The sequence below is a fragment of the Canis lupus genome, chromosome 32 (genome assembly GCF_011100685.1).
Source record: "Canis lupus familiaris isolate Mischka breed German Shepherd chromosome 32, alternate assembly UU_Cfam_GSD_1.0, whole genome shotgun sequence".
Classification (NCBI taxonomy): Eukaryota; Metazoa; Chordata; class Mammalia; order Carnivora; family Canidae; genus Canis; species Canis lupus.
In genome coordinates, this window is record NC_049253.1 from 31,605,040 (window position 1) to 31,623,041 (window position 18,002).

The 18,002-nt window shown below is 36.7% G+C and overlaps 1 protein-coding gene across 2 annotated transcripts in view; it reads right to left on the minus strand.

Moving 5' to 3' along the window:
* Window positions 1–18,002, minus strand: part of CDS1 (CDP-diacylglycerol synthase 1) — a 67,443-nt gene that overhangs the window by 24,265 nt on the left and 25,176 nt on the right. For both annotated transcript variants that reach the window (XM_038582238.1, XM_038582239.1), the window contains exons 3-5: window positions 17,551–17,647; window positions 11,130–11,227; window positions 8,625–8,764 (exon numbers count right to left, since the gene is read on the minus strand). In XM_038582238.1, coding sequence (XP_038438166.1) covers window positions 8,625–8,764; window positions 11,130–11,227; window positions 17,551–17,647 — 335 coding nt within the window. The remainder of the gene's footprint in view (window positions 1–8,624; window positions 8,765–11,129; window positions 11,228–17,550; window positions 17,648–18,002) is intronic.

The window sequence follows — 18,002 nt, forward strand, 5'->3', positions numbered from 1 at the left end:
GAATGACTTGAAATTTCTCAGAACCATATTATAATAATTGTAGTAAAATACAACACTCTTAATAATTTAAAGATTTATAAAAGCAAATGTTTGTGCTTTGTGTTTATGTTTATATCCCACAAATTTATTACAATGACATTATACTAAATAAAAAGTCTACCTAACTGAAATTTAATAATCATACACAAAAATAATGGGAGGCAACAGGAAGCCCTTTTTGCCCAATATATCAGTAAACTTCTAAAGAGAAATATTCTTTTACATAGGTAGATATTGCAAATGTATAAACAAAGTTTAATTTCAGATTAATAGGTATCCATCCATTCTATTCTGCAGTATCTTTACAGTGAGTTCTCCAAAATAGAAAATGAATTATCAGGTAAGTTATCCCACATGAAATAAATGCTAGATTTTATACATACAAGTAATACTTACCAAAGCAATTCTACCCACCAGAGTAAGCAAGGTTCATACTACTCTGACCAGAGCAAAAAATCAACCAGCAGCTTCCATGACCTATTTTCTGAAGGCTAATTTGAAACACCAATGTAAAGGATAATGACAAAGGAAGAGAATACATACTGGTTCCCAGATCCCATCTCACCTCCTATTTGTCACCTACAGAGTAATCTGACTGAACTGCAAAAGAAATATGGGAACATTTTCAAATGCAGCACAACTGAAAGTCATCTGTCACTTTCTTGAGACAGAGAAAGAAACTGGGAGGGGGTAGAGAGAAAAAAAAAAAACAAAAAACATGAGTTTGCTGAGTCTTGAGACCTTACTGGTGGCTTTGAAATCACTAGCAGTGTTAAAAAAAGAAAAAAAAAAAAAACACCTCTTTAAAATCATTGCTTTTAAGTTTTTATTCTATAACAGGCAGGTTTATTTTGTGGCTCAAATAATAATGTAAATTCTGTGTTTTATGCTACTGCTTCATAGTTAGAAATGAATGGAAATTGGAATTGGTGCAGAGGCAAATGGGGTAAGAGCTAAGCTAAGTCCGATGCCTCTGAAACCTCCAAATCCACGCAAATGGACCCCTTTGACTCTCCCAGCATGACCTTGGGAACTTCTGAACATCATTATCTGTGAATTACCTCTTCATGAATACTGCTCTCACATGTATGGTTTTCTCATTTCTGAAGTCATATAATACCATTCACCCTTAAGCATTTCTTGAAACAAAATTACTAGCAGAATTATTCAGTATTGTCCTAATGGTGATTTTATCGAGGACAGTCTTGGCTACTCACTTTTACCTGATCCAATTTTACTGTTAAATCACCAATAACATTCAGCTTCTTGGGTGCTTTAATAAAGGATATAATTGTCTGACTTCTAGATACATTAAGATAACATAATTTTCTAATTTGGGGAAGGCCTAAGTAAGGTGTTTTCCTAGAACATCTAAGGAATATTATTTTTAAAGAAAAACAGTCTGAAAAAGAAACACATAAATTTACTTTTTCATTCACAACCATATAGCTATGTATATATTTTATGTTTAAATGTGTAAAAATACATTATTCTATATTTCAATAAATCTAATGGAAAGAAAATTTTCATCCATTTGGATCCATAGTTCTTTTTTCCTAATTAACAATGAACCTCTGTCTTGTTACATTTCCAAAAAAAAAAAAAAAATAGGATATAAGTATTATAAATAAGAGTATTCACTGAAAAAGTTTCCTAACCTACAGTTCTTATTATGTAATTATGTCTAGTTATTATTACTGATCACCATTTATGTACACAGCCCTGTGCCTAGTGTTGTCTGAAGATGTGTACATCCTGTTGTCTAGTATATCAAAGAGCTCCCAAGGAGTTCAGGAGATCAGTTACCCAATAGACTAAAGAGAGGTATATTTGAAAAGAACAAAAAAGAATGAGATTTCTAAAGGAGTCAGGAGAAGTAAAGGAGAAAGAAAATATTCAGAAGTCCAAAAGATGGGATAGAGGCAATTTCAGAAAAATGGACAATCAAAAAATATTTATTGAGCACTAACGATATACTAGACACAAAAAATGAATGTGACAGGTATTCCCATTCAAGGAACTCAAAATCTAGTCAAAAAGAAAACATAAATTAATGAAGTTGTTTTTAAAATTTACTATTGGTAATCAACTAATTCAATAAACACACATAGTCCTTAATTCAAGACACAGACATTAAGACTGGCCCAGGATTAAATACTGGAGCTTAATGACTCTTCTTCAATCTTCCATGTGGCTATATTTTTCAAAACATTTCAGATATCATGTTAGGTTAATTCAGAAACACACTGCATTATGTGGCCCCTATTGAGACACTATACCATGATGGAGTTTTTAAGAAGTCTTAAATGAATCTGCATTGTAGAAATTGGCACACAAACCAACCATTATGCTAGCTAAGATAAATAAGTTTTCTATTAATCTACATGTTGGGTTTAAAGTGTAGAACGACACTGGCACATGTGCACAGAGTCTAATAGTCTTTAACTCCAAAACTATAAGTGTAGTTTTGGAGGTAGAGTCCTCTGTGCACAGTTATTTGTGACATCTTTCTAAAGATTTCATCAACATCCTTTGAGATAATAAGATATACAGGATGTTTGGGAGAAAATTTCTTAATTATGTATTCATTTTAGCTAAGTTTAATTTCATATGTCTATTGATTTTCTCAAATTCAAAGTATTCAAGTTGTACTTTCTCCTTAAGGGTTTTGAAAAAAATCAAAATAGCCATGCATACACAAGGAAAAACAAACAAACAAAAACAACTAAAAATAACATGCATGTCACTGGTTGGCTACATAGATGTTAAGGTGATAATATTAAGAGTCAAACATTTCTAAGCTTATTCACTCAACATTACTCATTTATAATCACACGGTTGCTCTGGTTCCTAAAGAGCCTCAAATCCAAATTACCAATATCTTTTAAAAAATTATCTAGACTCTAGAGAAAATGTTTGCCTTATAACCTTCAGTCTCACTGATTTTTTTTTTTTTTTTTTTTTTTTTTTTTGCCATCAGGCAAATTCATTTTACAACAAAATTATCTAAATGTCAGAATGATTTTCTGGGTCTTTGTCAGTGAGTCGTTCTGTAGGATATTAGATAAGTCACTTAGTCTCATGGGTTGTGGGGAGGAAGTCAGACCTGGAGATACCCGTATTCTATTTTAACAAAACTCCGCATCAGTGAAAGAACATGGGCTGTCTCTGCTATTTAAATCTGCTAAGACCTATACCTTCCAAAGTCATTTGACCACAGCAGAACTAAAATTCTGACAGAACTCTTTGAATATTGTTATATGAAAAGAATTCCAAAGATTCTCACAGAATCATTTAAGAGAAAGGCACACACACCTCGACAAAGCATACTTTCTATTTCCTCACTCCAGTTTTAAAGTCAAATTCCATTTGCTAGACTAAGCCCATGAAATGTTTACCACTTCAAGAATCACCAGTAGGGTCTCAAGACTCAGCAAAGAAAACACTGATGCTGAAAAAATATCTCTGAAAAACACTGTATATGAATGTGCACGATCTCAGCCTCTTGACTGTGCATCAAATATGTATTGGGAACCTAAATGCCAGGCCTTGCACTAGGCACTAGGAATTAAAAACATAAGACAGACACAGAGTGACAAAACATGAGACACACCTAACTCTGGAAAACGAACAAGGGGTAGTGTAAAAGGAGGTGGGCAGGGGGTTGGGGTGACTGGGTGATGGGCACTGAGGGGGGCGCTTGGCGGGATGAGTGCTGGGTGTTATGCTAAATGTTGGCAATTTGAACTCCAATAAAAAAAAATAATAAATAAAAAAAGAGGGAGAGACACAGAGAAGGTTGTTTATGGTCTCACAGGACCATATTTAGGCCACATGTAGAATGGTAACAGATACAGAATATTATGCATGATGTATATTTGACGTTTCATCATTTAACCCAGTAGCTCCTAAGAAGGTTGCATTAGGAAATTACATTCACAGGACTCTAATAATGTCAATATCCTGGTGTGATATTGTACCATGGTTCTGCAAGGTACTACCATTGGTGGAAACTAGGCCATGTGCATAAGGGATAGCTCTGTCGCTTCCTACAACTACATGTAAATACATGATTAGCTCAACAAAAAGTACATTTTAAGCCAATAATATATGGAATACAAAAACAATTTTTCATAGACTGTCATAAAGCACAGTTGGTTTCTGGGATCAGCCCACAGTATTTTTATTTTTTTATGTATAACCAACCCTCTTCGTATTTAAATACAAACCCCAATGGCTCGGGCCCTTCTTGTATTTAGCATGAGCCACAGCAACAGCTTCCTGTTTGTTCATCCTATTAATGTCTCCCAATCCATCCTTCACTTTACTACAGATCTAGCTATATCATCTCTTAAAATCTTCCAATAGTTTCTTAGGGATAAAGTCCCAACCCTTCCTATGACACACAAAGCTTCTCAAGATGTGGCTCCTGCTCACCTTTCCAACCTTTAATGCTTGCCTCTGGTCCCAAACACACAATCCTCGCCCATTTCCAAGCCTTGCACAGCTGCTTCCTCTGCCTCGAATGCCCTTTACCGTTATCCACTTAGCAAATGCCTACTTGTTCTTTACTTTTCGTGACACCTGCCATCTCTTCTCAAAGGCCTTCTATGGTCTTCAGCAGAGCAGATTTCTCCTTACCCTTCATGAGCTTAGAGGTCCTTGTTCACATTTCAGCAGCGCACAAGGGGACTAGTGTCTCACTAGTTTCAAGACCATGGAAGGCACCCTATCAGCCTTATTTCCCTCTCTGTCCTCTAAATCATTCACAGTACCTAGCATTTGGAAAGCATTCACATGTTTGCTGAAAAAATGACGACTTGCAATGAGCTTTTATGATTCTAATAGCCTAAAATAGCAAGAAATTAATCAGAAAAAAAAGAGACATTGAGTTTACTTTAGAAAAACAGAAAGTTTAATGTATGAAGCAATTACTAAAAATTAGAGTATATATTACATGTAAAATAAAACAAAGAAAATAAATTCAATTCTTTACCAACTCAGTGGGAACAGTTATTCTCAAATATTAGTTGTAACAAACTCCAAAAGGAAAGTAAGAAAAGGAAATAGCAGTCACCCTATTTTCTCACATTCTACCTCCGGTATTACAGTATGCACATTAACAAAGATGCACTAGGTTTAGATGTGCTGATATAAAATCATCCATAAACTGCATTAACTGGAAGAACAAACAGTTAAGGAATAGTGTATACTCATTTGTATTTTAAAAATGAGGGTGGAGAGGATATAAACATATAAGCTTGAATACTCAGAAACTTCCTCCAACAGTAGTGGCCAGTTTCTGGAGATTGTATGTAAGGCTCTGAGGCAGGAGGGAGATTTCACAATACTCCATTTTAGTCCAGATTTTTACTATGGGTCTGTATTAGGTTTTTATCTTTAAAATCTCATTAAAACAAAAACAAACACAACCTACCTAAGGACTCTTGAAGCACTTGGCTTTTGGCACTCTCCCTGTTCAGAACCCAGCCATTGTGCTCTAAGACATCCAAGCCCCAACAAGAGGCCAGATGTGTGTGTTCAAGTCAGTGGCCAGCACAGACTATGGCCCTGAGTGAGCTACCTCAATCCAGCTGAGTCAAGACTGAAATGATGAGCACTACTTCCACCTGACTGCAATCATAAGAGAGCTGCCCAGAGAAGCCAAGCCAACCAGGAGAGAAAAAAGAATAAATTGTTTTAAGCCAAAGGAAAAAATAGAAAAACTAGTTAAGGATTTCTGCCTTAAAATGCAAGTTGATCACATGCATTTATTTAAAATCTGTCCTGGCAGTTCACTAAATTAACATTAAAAGAAATCAAGGTGAGAGGATGCCTGGCTGGCTTGGTCAGTAGACTCTTGATCTTGGGATTCTGAGTTCAAGTCCCATGCTGGGTGTGGAGACTAATTTAAATAGAGAGAGAAAGAGAGAGAGAGAGAGAGAGAAATTAATTAATTAATTAAGGTGAAAACCCACAGAGCGAGGAGAACTGAAGACATTTTGAGGAAAACTTAAGAGGAACAGCTGCAAAAGGAGAACAGACTAGATAACTTTTAGCAGACCTGAGAAATCAGGGACCAATAGTACTTTCTAGAGAAAACTGAGCAGAAAAGACTCAGTGGAAGGCAAGTCTAAGGCCTAGATTTCTAGACAAGAGTACTAAGTAAAAATCTACTAGTAATTAGTGCAAGCCCTACCCAAAGCAGTCAACTGTGAGAATATTTTGAGAAACATATGAACATAAAACATTTACCTTCCAAGTGCATTTCACAGGAAACTATTGGAGGATGTCAACCCAGAAACTGGAAGATGCAGGATAGAAGAAATGAGGAGGCCAAATCAGGATACTGAGTCAGGAGGCCTACAAGCAGACAGTCCAAATGCAATAGTACTACAGAGTTTCTAGAACAGAGTGAGTCTCAAGGAAAGAAAAAAAACTGATACACGGATTGGTGTGAACATGGAAAAAAAACTACCAATAGACACTGAACAGACCCAGAAGAGAAATTAAGGATTCCTACATGAAAATTTGTAGATGTGGAAAGGAGAAGGTGGAGCAGTTACTAAGTTCAAGAAAAAAACAAAAGTTGTATAAGAATAGAAATGTAATCACAGACACTATTTGGATCCCCAGTAAGTGATATTTTAGGTATCTGTTTAACAATGTCAACAATGACAATAACAAACAGTATGGAGAAGAGAGAAAGGTTGTAATAGGAAGTCAATAGGTAATGCCTGATAAAAAATTAAGAAATGGGAATATTACTTAAAAAAATTTAAAAAAAAAGTCTGTAAGTGGTGGGGTGCAGGGTTGCTATTTGCATTGTATTTTAAAATTTATTTTCTTAGACATCTATTAATGCTATGAATGATTTATATTTTCATTAATCATAACTTTGTTATCAGCAAGTACAAGAATGATCTTATGAAATAACATAAAGTTGTTGGGTTCAGCAGCAGAAGCCACTACAGACATATTTCTTGCTAATAACTGTTTTTAAAATTCAAAATACCAATAAAGTCTTGCCAGTCTATATATAAAGTGAGAAGGCACTGTATTCTTCTCTCTAATAACAGTAAAGAATCCATCCCAATATCTACCTTACATTTATCAGTGCACTGGTTTGATTAGTGAGATAAAACACTCAAAGTTTCTACCAAGAAAAAAATGTCACATATGTGCTTTGATAAACACAGAATCAGAGTCAAGTGTTTTTCTTTCCCAAATCTTAGCTGGTATTGGTCATCAATAATCTCTCTGTCATCATGATTCTTCTAAACTAATTCAAATTTAAAACTGAAGAACTAAAATGAGTAATTTCTTATGCCCTTGAAAGAACAGGAATACCTTTCAATATCTTTTCCTAAGAATGTACTTTCTTTAGATGTATTAGTAATAATTTTTAAAAATATAGTAAACAGACTCAGAAAACTAGACTATGCAAAAACAACAACAACAACAACAAAAACAAAAAACAAAAACCTGAATGCAAAAAGAAGAAAACTCTTGAGAAAATGCAGGTTCCTCCTACCCCAAAAATGATTCTCTGAAAATTACTATTATCATTTCAGATTGTGTTTCACTTTCTGACTTTCTAGATTCAGAAACAAAATCAGACCAGGATCTGAGGAAGGCTTTATTAAAACGGGAACACTTTGAAGGAACAACATAACAACTGAATAAAATGACATACTTCTAGAGAACCTGACACACTTCCTCATATATTCTGCGTATGTCTATTTTAACGAGAAATAGAAAACCCATGTTGTATTCAGTTTCCAAAATTGTACTGAGAACTTATTTATTGGAAAACTCTTAAGAACTACAACAGTAACTATTAAGAGCTAAAGTAGAACTCAAAGTTCATATCCTCCTTTAAAATGAAAATAATGACAGTGCCTGGATGGCTTAGTTGGTTAAGCGTCTGACTCTTGATTTCAGCTCAGATCGTGATCTTAGGATCTTGAGATCAAGCCAAGAGTTAGGCTCTGTGCTCAGCAGGGAGTCTTCTTGAGAGTCTCTCTCCCTCTCTCTTCCCACTCCTTCTGCCCCACCCCTTACATGCTCTCTCTTTCCCTCCCTTGTCTCTAGAATGAATCCAATCTTTAAAAATAAAATCATAAAAATACTATACAATAAACAAATATGCATATGACATTTATATATATATATATATAAATGTATATAAAGAATATAAAATAAAACATGTCCGTAAAACTAAATACCCTGATTAATTCTATATGAACACTATTTCCTGGGAACGAATAAAGCAAGATATATGCAAAAATTTATTTGTAAATTATACTTGGTTAACAACCAATTCATATATTAAAAAGCTTCTTTATTACAATTTCCAAAGGAAATTTTGAAATCTGTGGACAAATGAGTCTGTACTTCTTATTAGTCACATTAGGGAGTAACTGCTATTTAAGACCACAATGAGAGAAACAGCTTTATACACAGGACAGGTGAAAAGAGAAGCTGGGTTAAAATGTAACAAAGAAGGTTGTGAATTTAAATCACATGAAGTAAAAATAAACACGTAACATATACTAGCAACATATCAATACTATTTTCCTTACCTGCCAGATAGAGGGCAAATGATATAAATCTATGATAGCGAATGAGGAATTGGAGTTGCTCTTCTCTTTGAACAAATGTAGCAAAATAATCAGCTACAGTCTCTCCATAGAAAAAGTAGTTTACACACAGTAGAAAGTACCTATAATTCAAAAACAATTAGCCTTTTTTATATTCGAAGCCTTCTTTCCCTGTGAAACTCAAAAGACTATTCTCTACATTTTGATGATCCCACAAAGATCAAAAACCAAATTAAGTAGGCAGGTTTAAGATATTCCAAAACATGTTTTTCTGCTTTTAAACTCAATTCCAAATGTATCCATCAACAAAAATTGACTGAAAATAGCTCATGCCTCTACTTAGGTCAAAATCTAATGCCAGACACATTGGGAAACAATGTAAAAAATGCTACACATACACAAACACACACATTCTTTCTCTCTCATAGACACACACAGATACACACATTCAGTACTGATTATAATGAAAATTCACTCCCAACTACTCACAGCTCTAAAGCCTTTTAATATGGCAGATCCTATGCCAAACCCCCACCTGCCTTAAGGAAAATCAAAGGGGAAAGCACAAAGAGGTAATTTAACCTCTGACCTCTCTCTTCACTGCCCTGTGCATACTGGTGTCTTTCTTCCTCTCCTCCATGTAACAGATGGATTCCAGTGGCACAGTGATTCTTAAGAAGTAGTAGTGGGTGATGGGAGCAAGCGGCAGGTAAAAATCTCTAAGAGAAACCTCTTTACACTGTGTAATCACCTATCCCTCCACCCAGCTCTGTCTGGTATATCCTTTCCCTCTAGGAGGGATCCATCCTTTGATGGATCAACCGTGACATTTTGCTGATGGCAGCTTGTGTGAGCCAGGGGAAAAGGCTGAGAGACACTGCCTCAGAGTTCTTCTCTCCCTCTTCCTTTGAAGAGCAGAGTTCCAGGTGGTCAGGAGAGCAGAGGAGGAAAGGAACAATTTCCCTTCTAGTTGTCATGGGCTGAATCAGATCCCAATGTTTTCAAAGTTAAAGTATTCTCATTTCTATTAGCTGTAATACCATTTTCCATTCTCTTACAATGGAAATGGTCTTTGACTCCTCTCTAAGGCTATCAAGGCCTACTCTAGCCCACCAATCCAACTTTTTCCCCATTATTCTGCCCAGGAAAAGTCTCTCCATCTGTGGCATGTGCCTCCTCCATTCCCCATCTAGAACCTGATGAGTGTGTCCTCCCCAATCCAGAACACTCTTTTCTATCCAAAATTTGTCTTTATTTCAAGTGATAGTTTGTTTCTCACCTTCTCCATAAAGACTTCTACAATCACTGGAGCCCATCCTTAGTTTTTTTTCCTCCTATACCTAGAATCAATCAATCCTTCATGGTTTAGCATTTAATTGTTCCCTAACTGCTTAATCTACCTAACATTTCCCATATATTTTGCCCTTCATGAGAAAAACCTGCTAAAGGGAAAATTAGCTATTACCAAAACCAAGAAACTATTTTTTGACCCCTTTAAACCTCAAAGGTGATACATTTGTTTTCTTAAGACACTGGACCCTCTGGCTGATAATAATCTTAAAACTATATTCAAAGGCATGGCTAGTTAATAATGAATAATCATATTATCATGTTTCCTGATAAAAGTCTTAATAACTAAAAATCCTAGCTAAAAAGTTGTAAAGATATATAAGACTTTAAATATTAAAATCACATGACTTTTTAAACTAATTTTTACATATATTTGTACATATACAATATTTCATGGGCTGGTAATTGCCAGTGCTACTTATAAGGTTGCCTTATACTGCCCCCTCCAAGAGTCTTACTCTTCCCTCCAACTACCCTCCAGGTAGCATGTCATGGGGTCCCAGGCCTGAAGACAAGATCAAACCAGGAACAACAAAGTTAGGAGCCATCATTCCTCTCTCTGTGTCCTCCACATACATACCCCATCCCTGCCCTGTCCCCAAAGCCTACAGGGAGGTGGGCCAGTGAGGGTAGGAAGGAGACAGCTATTTATCCTAGGCTTTCCTTCCCTTGAATAAGCCACTCAAGAAACAAAACAGAAAACCCACAACTATTTTCGTATCTCATCTATCACTCTTTGTAGAGATAATCTAATTTTGTGTGTGGTCTCATGTCAACTGAGGCAAAATAAAGCAAATCATGCATATTTATAACATTTTACAAAATGAAATTTTATTAAAATTATCATTATAAAGGATATAAAAATGTGTCCAATATGATGTTTTTTAAAGAGGAAGATATATACAGATATAAAGTATCTCTACAAAGACTGAAAGAAATGAAAATAGTTGCATTGGGATGGGAGACTTACAGGTGATTTTCTTCTTTTCAAAATCCAGTTACATTCTTTTTATTTATCTTCCTCCAGAAATCAATCTATACCATCAACTGTGTGATACTGACCAATCAGGATGCTTCCTTTTCAAACTTTAGAAAAGAGTCAAATGTTCATATCTGAAACAGCTTTAAATTACTTACCAGCTTAATGTTCTAAACCATGGCAGGTCATAAGAGCGATAGACTCTATAACCTATAGTGATAATTTCATGGAAGCATTTCACTTGGATGCCTAGAACCTGAAACCAAGAGAATACATTAACATACATCTCTTAGTGTTTACATTTGTGCTTCATCCTTTAACACACAGTTTGTTGTCATACGTATTTTAAAAATCTTTAGCCTGCCCATTTTTAATTATTCTAAATGTCAGCAGCAGAAGTTCAATAGTTGGTGTTTCTAAAATCAAGTGATATTTCAGAGGGGTAAGCAAATCAACAGGGATAGAGTCTGGTTGGTCTCAATTGACTAGGCTTTATCCCTCATTACTATTTCATTTCATTAGTCCATCTTAAGATGGACAATCTTTTTGTCCATTTTGTTTCTTGAGTTACCCTACGAAAACGATCATATGTGCAAGTTTGCTTATATGTATTTCTTTACATCCTGGTATGCTTTCTAAAGATAAAGATACTGTCAGAACAAGTGGTTAAAACATCTATACCCTGTCACCCAGCAGGGTTTGGGCACAATCTTTTTATTCTTCCAGCTGTGCCAACTCTCATATAGCCAGCTGCATACATCTCTCATCAATCCAAGTGGTGCTACACTGGCAAATTATAAACAGCCTTCTACATTTGCAGCCACGTCAGCCAGTCAACTGATTCTATGTGTTTTTGTTTGCACAGTGTCCTATGTACATTCATAATAAATGGATTAATATTTACAAATCCTTTTTTGATGGTCTACTTAATAGTCCTTCAAACTGCTGTATCCATCAACTTGGGTATACGTAACGCTTGCCTTAAATCAACTCCAAAACTTCAAGAGCAATTGGCAAGTTGAACACTTATTACCATGAACCAAGAGACTGAAATCTTTGTGAACGTAGCAGACTAACTTTTTCAGTCTCTAGAGAGTATACCCAAGGGCTTGGTTTAGTACAGCCCTGCACCTAAGAACAATTATATCTATACACATACACACACATATGTATATATTATACGTATATATATTTTTTTAGATTTTTACTTACTTATTTGAAAGAGAAAGAGCAAGAGCAGGGACAGAGTGAGAGGGAGAGAGAGAAGCAGACTCCCCATTGAGTCCCCAGGATCCTGGGATCATGATCTTAACCAAAAACTGATGCTTAACCAACTGAGCCACCCTGGTGCCTCAGATTTTGTTTTTAAAAAAGTTAAAAACAAAACCCAAACATGATGTGACTGAGAAATATGTGGTTCCTTAAAACCTAAAATATTTTCACCTGCTTCTTTAAAAAGCTTACCAAACTCTGCCCAAGAATACTTTGGTGTTTCTTTTAAGCTTTCCACAAATTAGCTTTCCTAAAGCTAGTGTTCAGGATGTTCTTAAGTTGTATTTCCCATTTTACCTATTACATGTACATATTTAAAGTAATTGTGCCCCCTCAGCCACACGATAAGAAAATACTAGGCCAAACTACTATAAGTATTTTTTTTAAGAAAAAGTCATTACTGTTTTATAACATAAAGACAGGAAGAAATTCAAATAGCATCCTTCAAGTAAGCTTTGAATATAATGTCAAAAGTCATTTTTTAAAATAATCACAGAATGGAGACAATGATAGACATTTAAATACAATGGCAAAGCCATGCTATTTGTAGAACCAAAGGCTTTTATAATATCAGATGTACTGATGCATTTTCTATTTGCTAAATGAACACATTTGCTCAAGAACAGCCATTAGCACTATACATGGTATTTTACCGAGGGGGGAAAAACTACTTTTAATAGCACATACATATATATTTATATGACTGTCAATCACAGTTTGCAAGTAGAATCAATATAGAGTTACTGGGAAAAAAGCAAATGGAGGATTCAAAACAACATAGCTAAAATCCTTAAAATATATGTGCATCTTCCAGGCTGGGTGATCACATGGAAACTAAATTTCCAGGCCATCAACACCGGTAGCAACATACATTGGTAGGGCTCTGCTGGCCCCATAATCAATACCGGTAGCAACATACCAATGTAGGGCTCTGCTGGCCCCATAAATGTATTAAGAGCCTTAAAAACCACCATCAATATGTAAATGCTGACTCTGCTAGTTATGGAGGATTTGGAGAAATAATATAGGACATCTTTCCTCAGAGAGGTATAGCCTGTCAGGGAAGACACAAGTGGCTACAATACCACGTCGAAATAGCCACATGGATGTAAGCATGAGCAAACAAAACACCTGTGGCTGGCAAGGGGGACAGGCTGCAGTTGGGACAGAGAAGGATATATAGAATCACATACACTGGAGAGGATGAGGCATGTTAGAGAACTACAGGTAGTTCAGAGTTGCTGAGACGCAAAGATGGAAGCAGATGTTGAGAAGCAGAGACAAGCCTGGTCACAGAATCACAGCAAGCAGCACCAAGCAGTACACAAAGGAGTTCAGGCTGATCACTAAGGGACATGATCAGATGTATGGGTTGGGGATAAGCGAGGTAGAAAGAATGGACTAGAGCAGCAGCAAAAGTAGAAAGAGTAAGGCAGGCAAGATACCACCATTCACCCAAATGCAGATGACTCTTTAACTGGGCCAGTGGCAGAGGGGGATAGTATACAGAATAAGAAAATGAGGAAGTAGAACCGGCTGGATTTTCTGGTGGAGGAAACTGCAGGGCGGGGGAAGGGTGGCTAAGAGAGACTGGGGAACACAGAATAACATCTGGAAAGATTTATGCAGAATGGCTGGGGATGAAACAGAAGTTCAGATTTGGATATGTTGAGTTCAAACTATGGTTATCCGTGGGTTATCCAAATAAAAGTGCCCATTTTCACTTCGGGAATCTATTCAAAGAAAATAATCCTGGGCAGCCCAGGTGGCTCAGCGGTTTAGCGCCGCCTTCAGCTCAGGGCGTGATCCTGGAGACCCGGGATCGAGTCCCATGTCAGGCTCCCTGCACGGAGCCTGCTTCTCCCTCTGCCTGTGTCTCTGCCTGCCTCTCTCTCTCTCTCTGTTTCTCTCATGAATAAATAAATGAAATCTTAAAAAGTAAAAGAAAATAATCCTGCATGTGAAAAAGAACATGTTCAGGATAGTGTTATTCAACATAAAGAAAAACCAAAACATAACTTGAATGTCTGAAAATAGCACAGTGGTTCATAACTTATGATGCATTCCATTCCACTGAGTCAATGCATGTGTTAAAGTTGATAGGGGCTGTCTGGGTGGCTCAGTTGGTTGAGGGTCTGACCCTTGGTTTCGGTTATGATTTCATGGGATTGAAGCCCCCACAGGGCTCTGAGCTAAGTGAGGAGTGTGCTTCAGATTCTCTCTCCCTCCCCCTGTGATCCTTCCCCAGTTCATTGGCACACATGTGCACTTTCTTTCTCGCAAATAAATAAATAAAATGTTAAAAAAAATTTTTAATGAAGTTGATGGCTGTAAAGATGGTGGAACAACACAAAACAGTCGATATTATATTTAGTTTGAAAAGCAGGATACAAAAGTCTAGTCATATTATGACTATAGCCATGATTTTTAATACATACAAGAGATCAAAGAAAAACAGAAGTATTAATTGGGTTTTGGTAGTTGATGATAGGGTTAGGAGTGATTTTCAAAAAATTATCAATTTCCCAAAGTAATTTTAACACACTTGTATAACTCTCACAATATGAAAAAATAAACTAAATATATAATTTAGTTGTAAGTAGTATATTATAAATTATATAATGTAAATTAAAACTTATAGGCATTTCCAAGGAGACGAGGGGGGGAGCCTGTTATGTTATCTGCCTCTATATCAAAATATGCTTTAGTATCTCCATCACTTAGAACGTATGACTGCAAGCTATGAATGCTACAATACTATAAGTAGAAGGCTGAAGGAAAAAAAGCTCTTTTTATTTTAAGGAACATCTTATTATTCATTACTCATGTTTTGAGTTCCATCTTATTTTTTTTTTTAATTTTTTTAATTTTTTATTTTTTTATGATAGTCACAGAGAGAGAGAGAGAGAGGCAGAGACACAGGCAGAGGGAGAAGCAGGCTCCATGCACCGGGAGCCTGATGTGGGATTCGATCCTGGGTCTCCAGGATCGCGCCCTGGGCCAAAGGCAGGCGCTAAACCGCTGCGCCACCCAGGGATCCCTTGAGTTCCATCTTAAAGTAGTAACTATCATTTCCTAGAAATAAGTTTTCAATAAAATTCCCTTGAATTAGTCATTTATGAATGTTGATATTGTAGGGCAAATTCAAGCTAGATACAATGCATACTTCTCAAAATATAAATGACCTCGTGAGTGATATGAATATAAATAAGACTTTATAACACATAAAAGTAGTATCAATTGAATACCAACAATGTGTGCCTATGTGTTTATTCATCCATATTTCCTTAATGTGAATACCATAAATACAACATAAGTATGGATGCATGTGCACATGTGTGCCTGTGTGTGCATGCACTGCAAAAACCTAAGTAAAAGCAATAAGAGTTCAAATCTACTTTAACTAGATTTTTAATATTCTTTGCTGATTAAGCTCACCAATGAAAGGAAGAACTTGTAATAAAATGGTATTTTCCCCTCATAGTAGAAAGAGAGACAAGAGAGCCTAAGTACTTTAGGTATGCTTATGATTCTTTTTTTTAAATCAGAGTCCAAATATGTGAGGATGTCTCTAAAAGTGTTTTGAGGCAGGTGGGGGGAACGGGGTGACTGGGTGATGGGCACTGAGGAGGGCACTTGAAGGGATGAGCACTTGGTACTATACTATATGTTGGCAAATCGAACTTCAATTTTAAAAAAAAGTGTTTTCCAGCAATTGCACTGCTAGGGATTTACCCCAAAGATACAGATGCAGTGAAACGCCGGGACACCTGCACCCCAGTGTCTATAGCAGCAATGTTCACAATAGCCAAACTGTGAAAGGAGCCTCAGTGTCCATCGAAAGATAAATGGATAAAGAAGATGTGGTTTACGTATACAATGGAATATTACTCAGCCATTAGAAACGACAAATACCCACCATTTGCTTCAACATGGAGGGACCTGGAGGGTACTGTGCTGAGTGAAATAAGTCAATCGGAAAAGGACAAACATTATATGGTCTCATTCATTTGGGGAATATAAAAATTAGTGAAAGGGAATAAAGGGAAAGGAGAGAAAATGAGTGAAAACATCAGTGAGGGTGACAAAACATGAGAGACACCTAACTCTGGGAAATAAACTAGAGGTAGTGGAAGGGGAAGTGGGCGGGGGGTTGGGGTGACTGGGTGATGGGCACTGAGGGGGGCACTTACTGGGATGAGCACTGGGTGTTATATGTTGGCAAATTGAACTCCAATAAAATTTTTTAAAAAGTGTTTTGAATTTTCTCATTAATGAGTGGTTAAAAATTAGCCTTTATCTACAAATTCTGGCCTGAGTTACCATACCAAACAGTTTAGTTTGGAGAAAAATGTTAACTTACTCACAGGGAGCCCACCAAACCAGCCTGAATCCAAGTATCAAGAACGTTCATGTTCGTCAATGTCTTAGATCAAAAGTACCTTCTAAAGGGGAATAATAATTTAAGTGATCCCCAATATTTTCAATGGCTCCCCAGTGCTTTACAAATAAATCCCAAACTTCTTCACACAGTATTGCAAGGGCCTTCAGAATCTGATCTCCAATTACTTTTGCAAGTTCAAAGGTGCTCCAGGAAGAGTAATGCTCACCTTGTTCTGACGCATCCAGCCATTTAGGCGTTTGCTCAGCGCTCACTCCACCCTGATATACCCTCAGGTCCACTGAAAGGTCCCCTCCTCCACCAAGCCTTACTGAGCTGTCAGCTATAACCCAATCCCTTCATCCCCTGCCCTGACACTCAGCACACAGCACTGAAAAGTGGTCTGCACACACTCACTCCTGAAAGGCCCAAGTGGTGGTCGCTGGCACTCACTGCCTTCTATGGGTTCACCCTGAGAAGATCAGGAGTGGCTGGATTAGATATTTTTTTACTGTGTTCAACCAACAATGTCTATCACAGTACTCACCCACTTATGTATTATACTATTTATTCACATGGTTACTTATATATGTCTCTGCCATTAGATTGAGTTCTTTGAAATTAGGGATCTAGCTAATAGTCCTATATGATAAAATCATGTGTGTGTAAGCAATATCTAATGCTTGGCAAGACGTATTTATTATGTATACTTGGTCTCTGCTGAGTGAACACACTGAATGGCCATTTTGCAAACAGAAAAAAATTGGTGCAGGTCATTTCATGAACTAGAAGATGCCTAAGGGAACTAAATTTGCTGTTAGCAAATCTTGAACTACCTTCTTTTTCATGAAATGCTCAAATTACTTCAATCAGATCAGTGCTGAAAAACAAAGCAAGAAATACTTAGGTAAATGTAAAACACTTACAAGAAGCATCAGCATAAAGGATCCCATGTAGATGATCAGGAAAAACAACGAAATCATAGTTAGAGTAAGAATTCCACGAATCCACCAGTTTTTCCACCTACAGAGAAAATGTTTATTCAGTTAGCATTTAATGTATTCTTTCCTAAAGTTTTTTGTGTGGTCTCAGTATGGATTTTCCTAAACTCCTCTTAAGAATCCTTTACTTCGGGATCCCTGGGTGGCGCAGCGGTTTGGCGCCTGCCTTTGGCCCAGGGCACGATCCCGGAGACCCGGGATGGAATCCCATGTCGGGCTCCTGGTGCATGGAGCCTGCTTCTCCCTCTGCCTATGTCTCTGCCTCTCTGTGTGTGTGTGTGTGTGTGTGTGTGTGACTATCATAAATAAATAAAAATTAAAAAAAAAAAGAATCCCTTACTTCACCTTATACAATAATAATGAAAACAAAAGCCAAA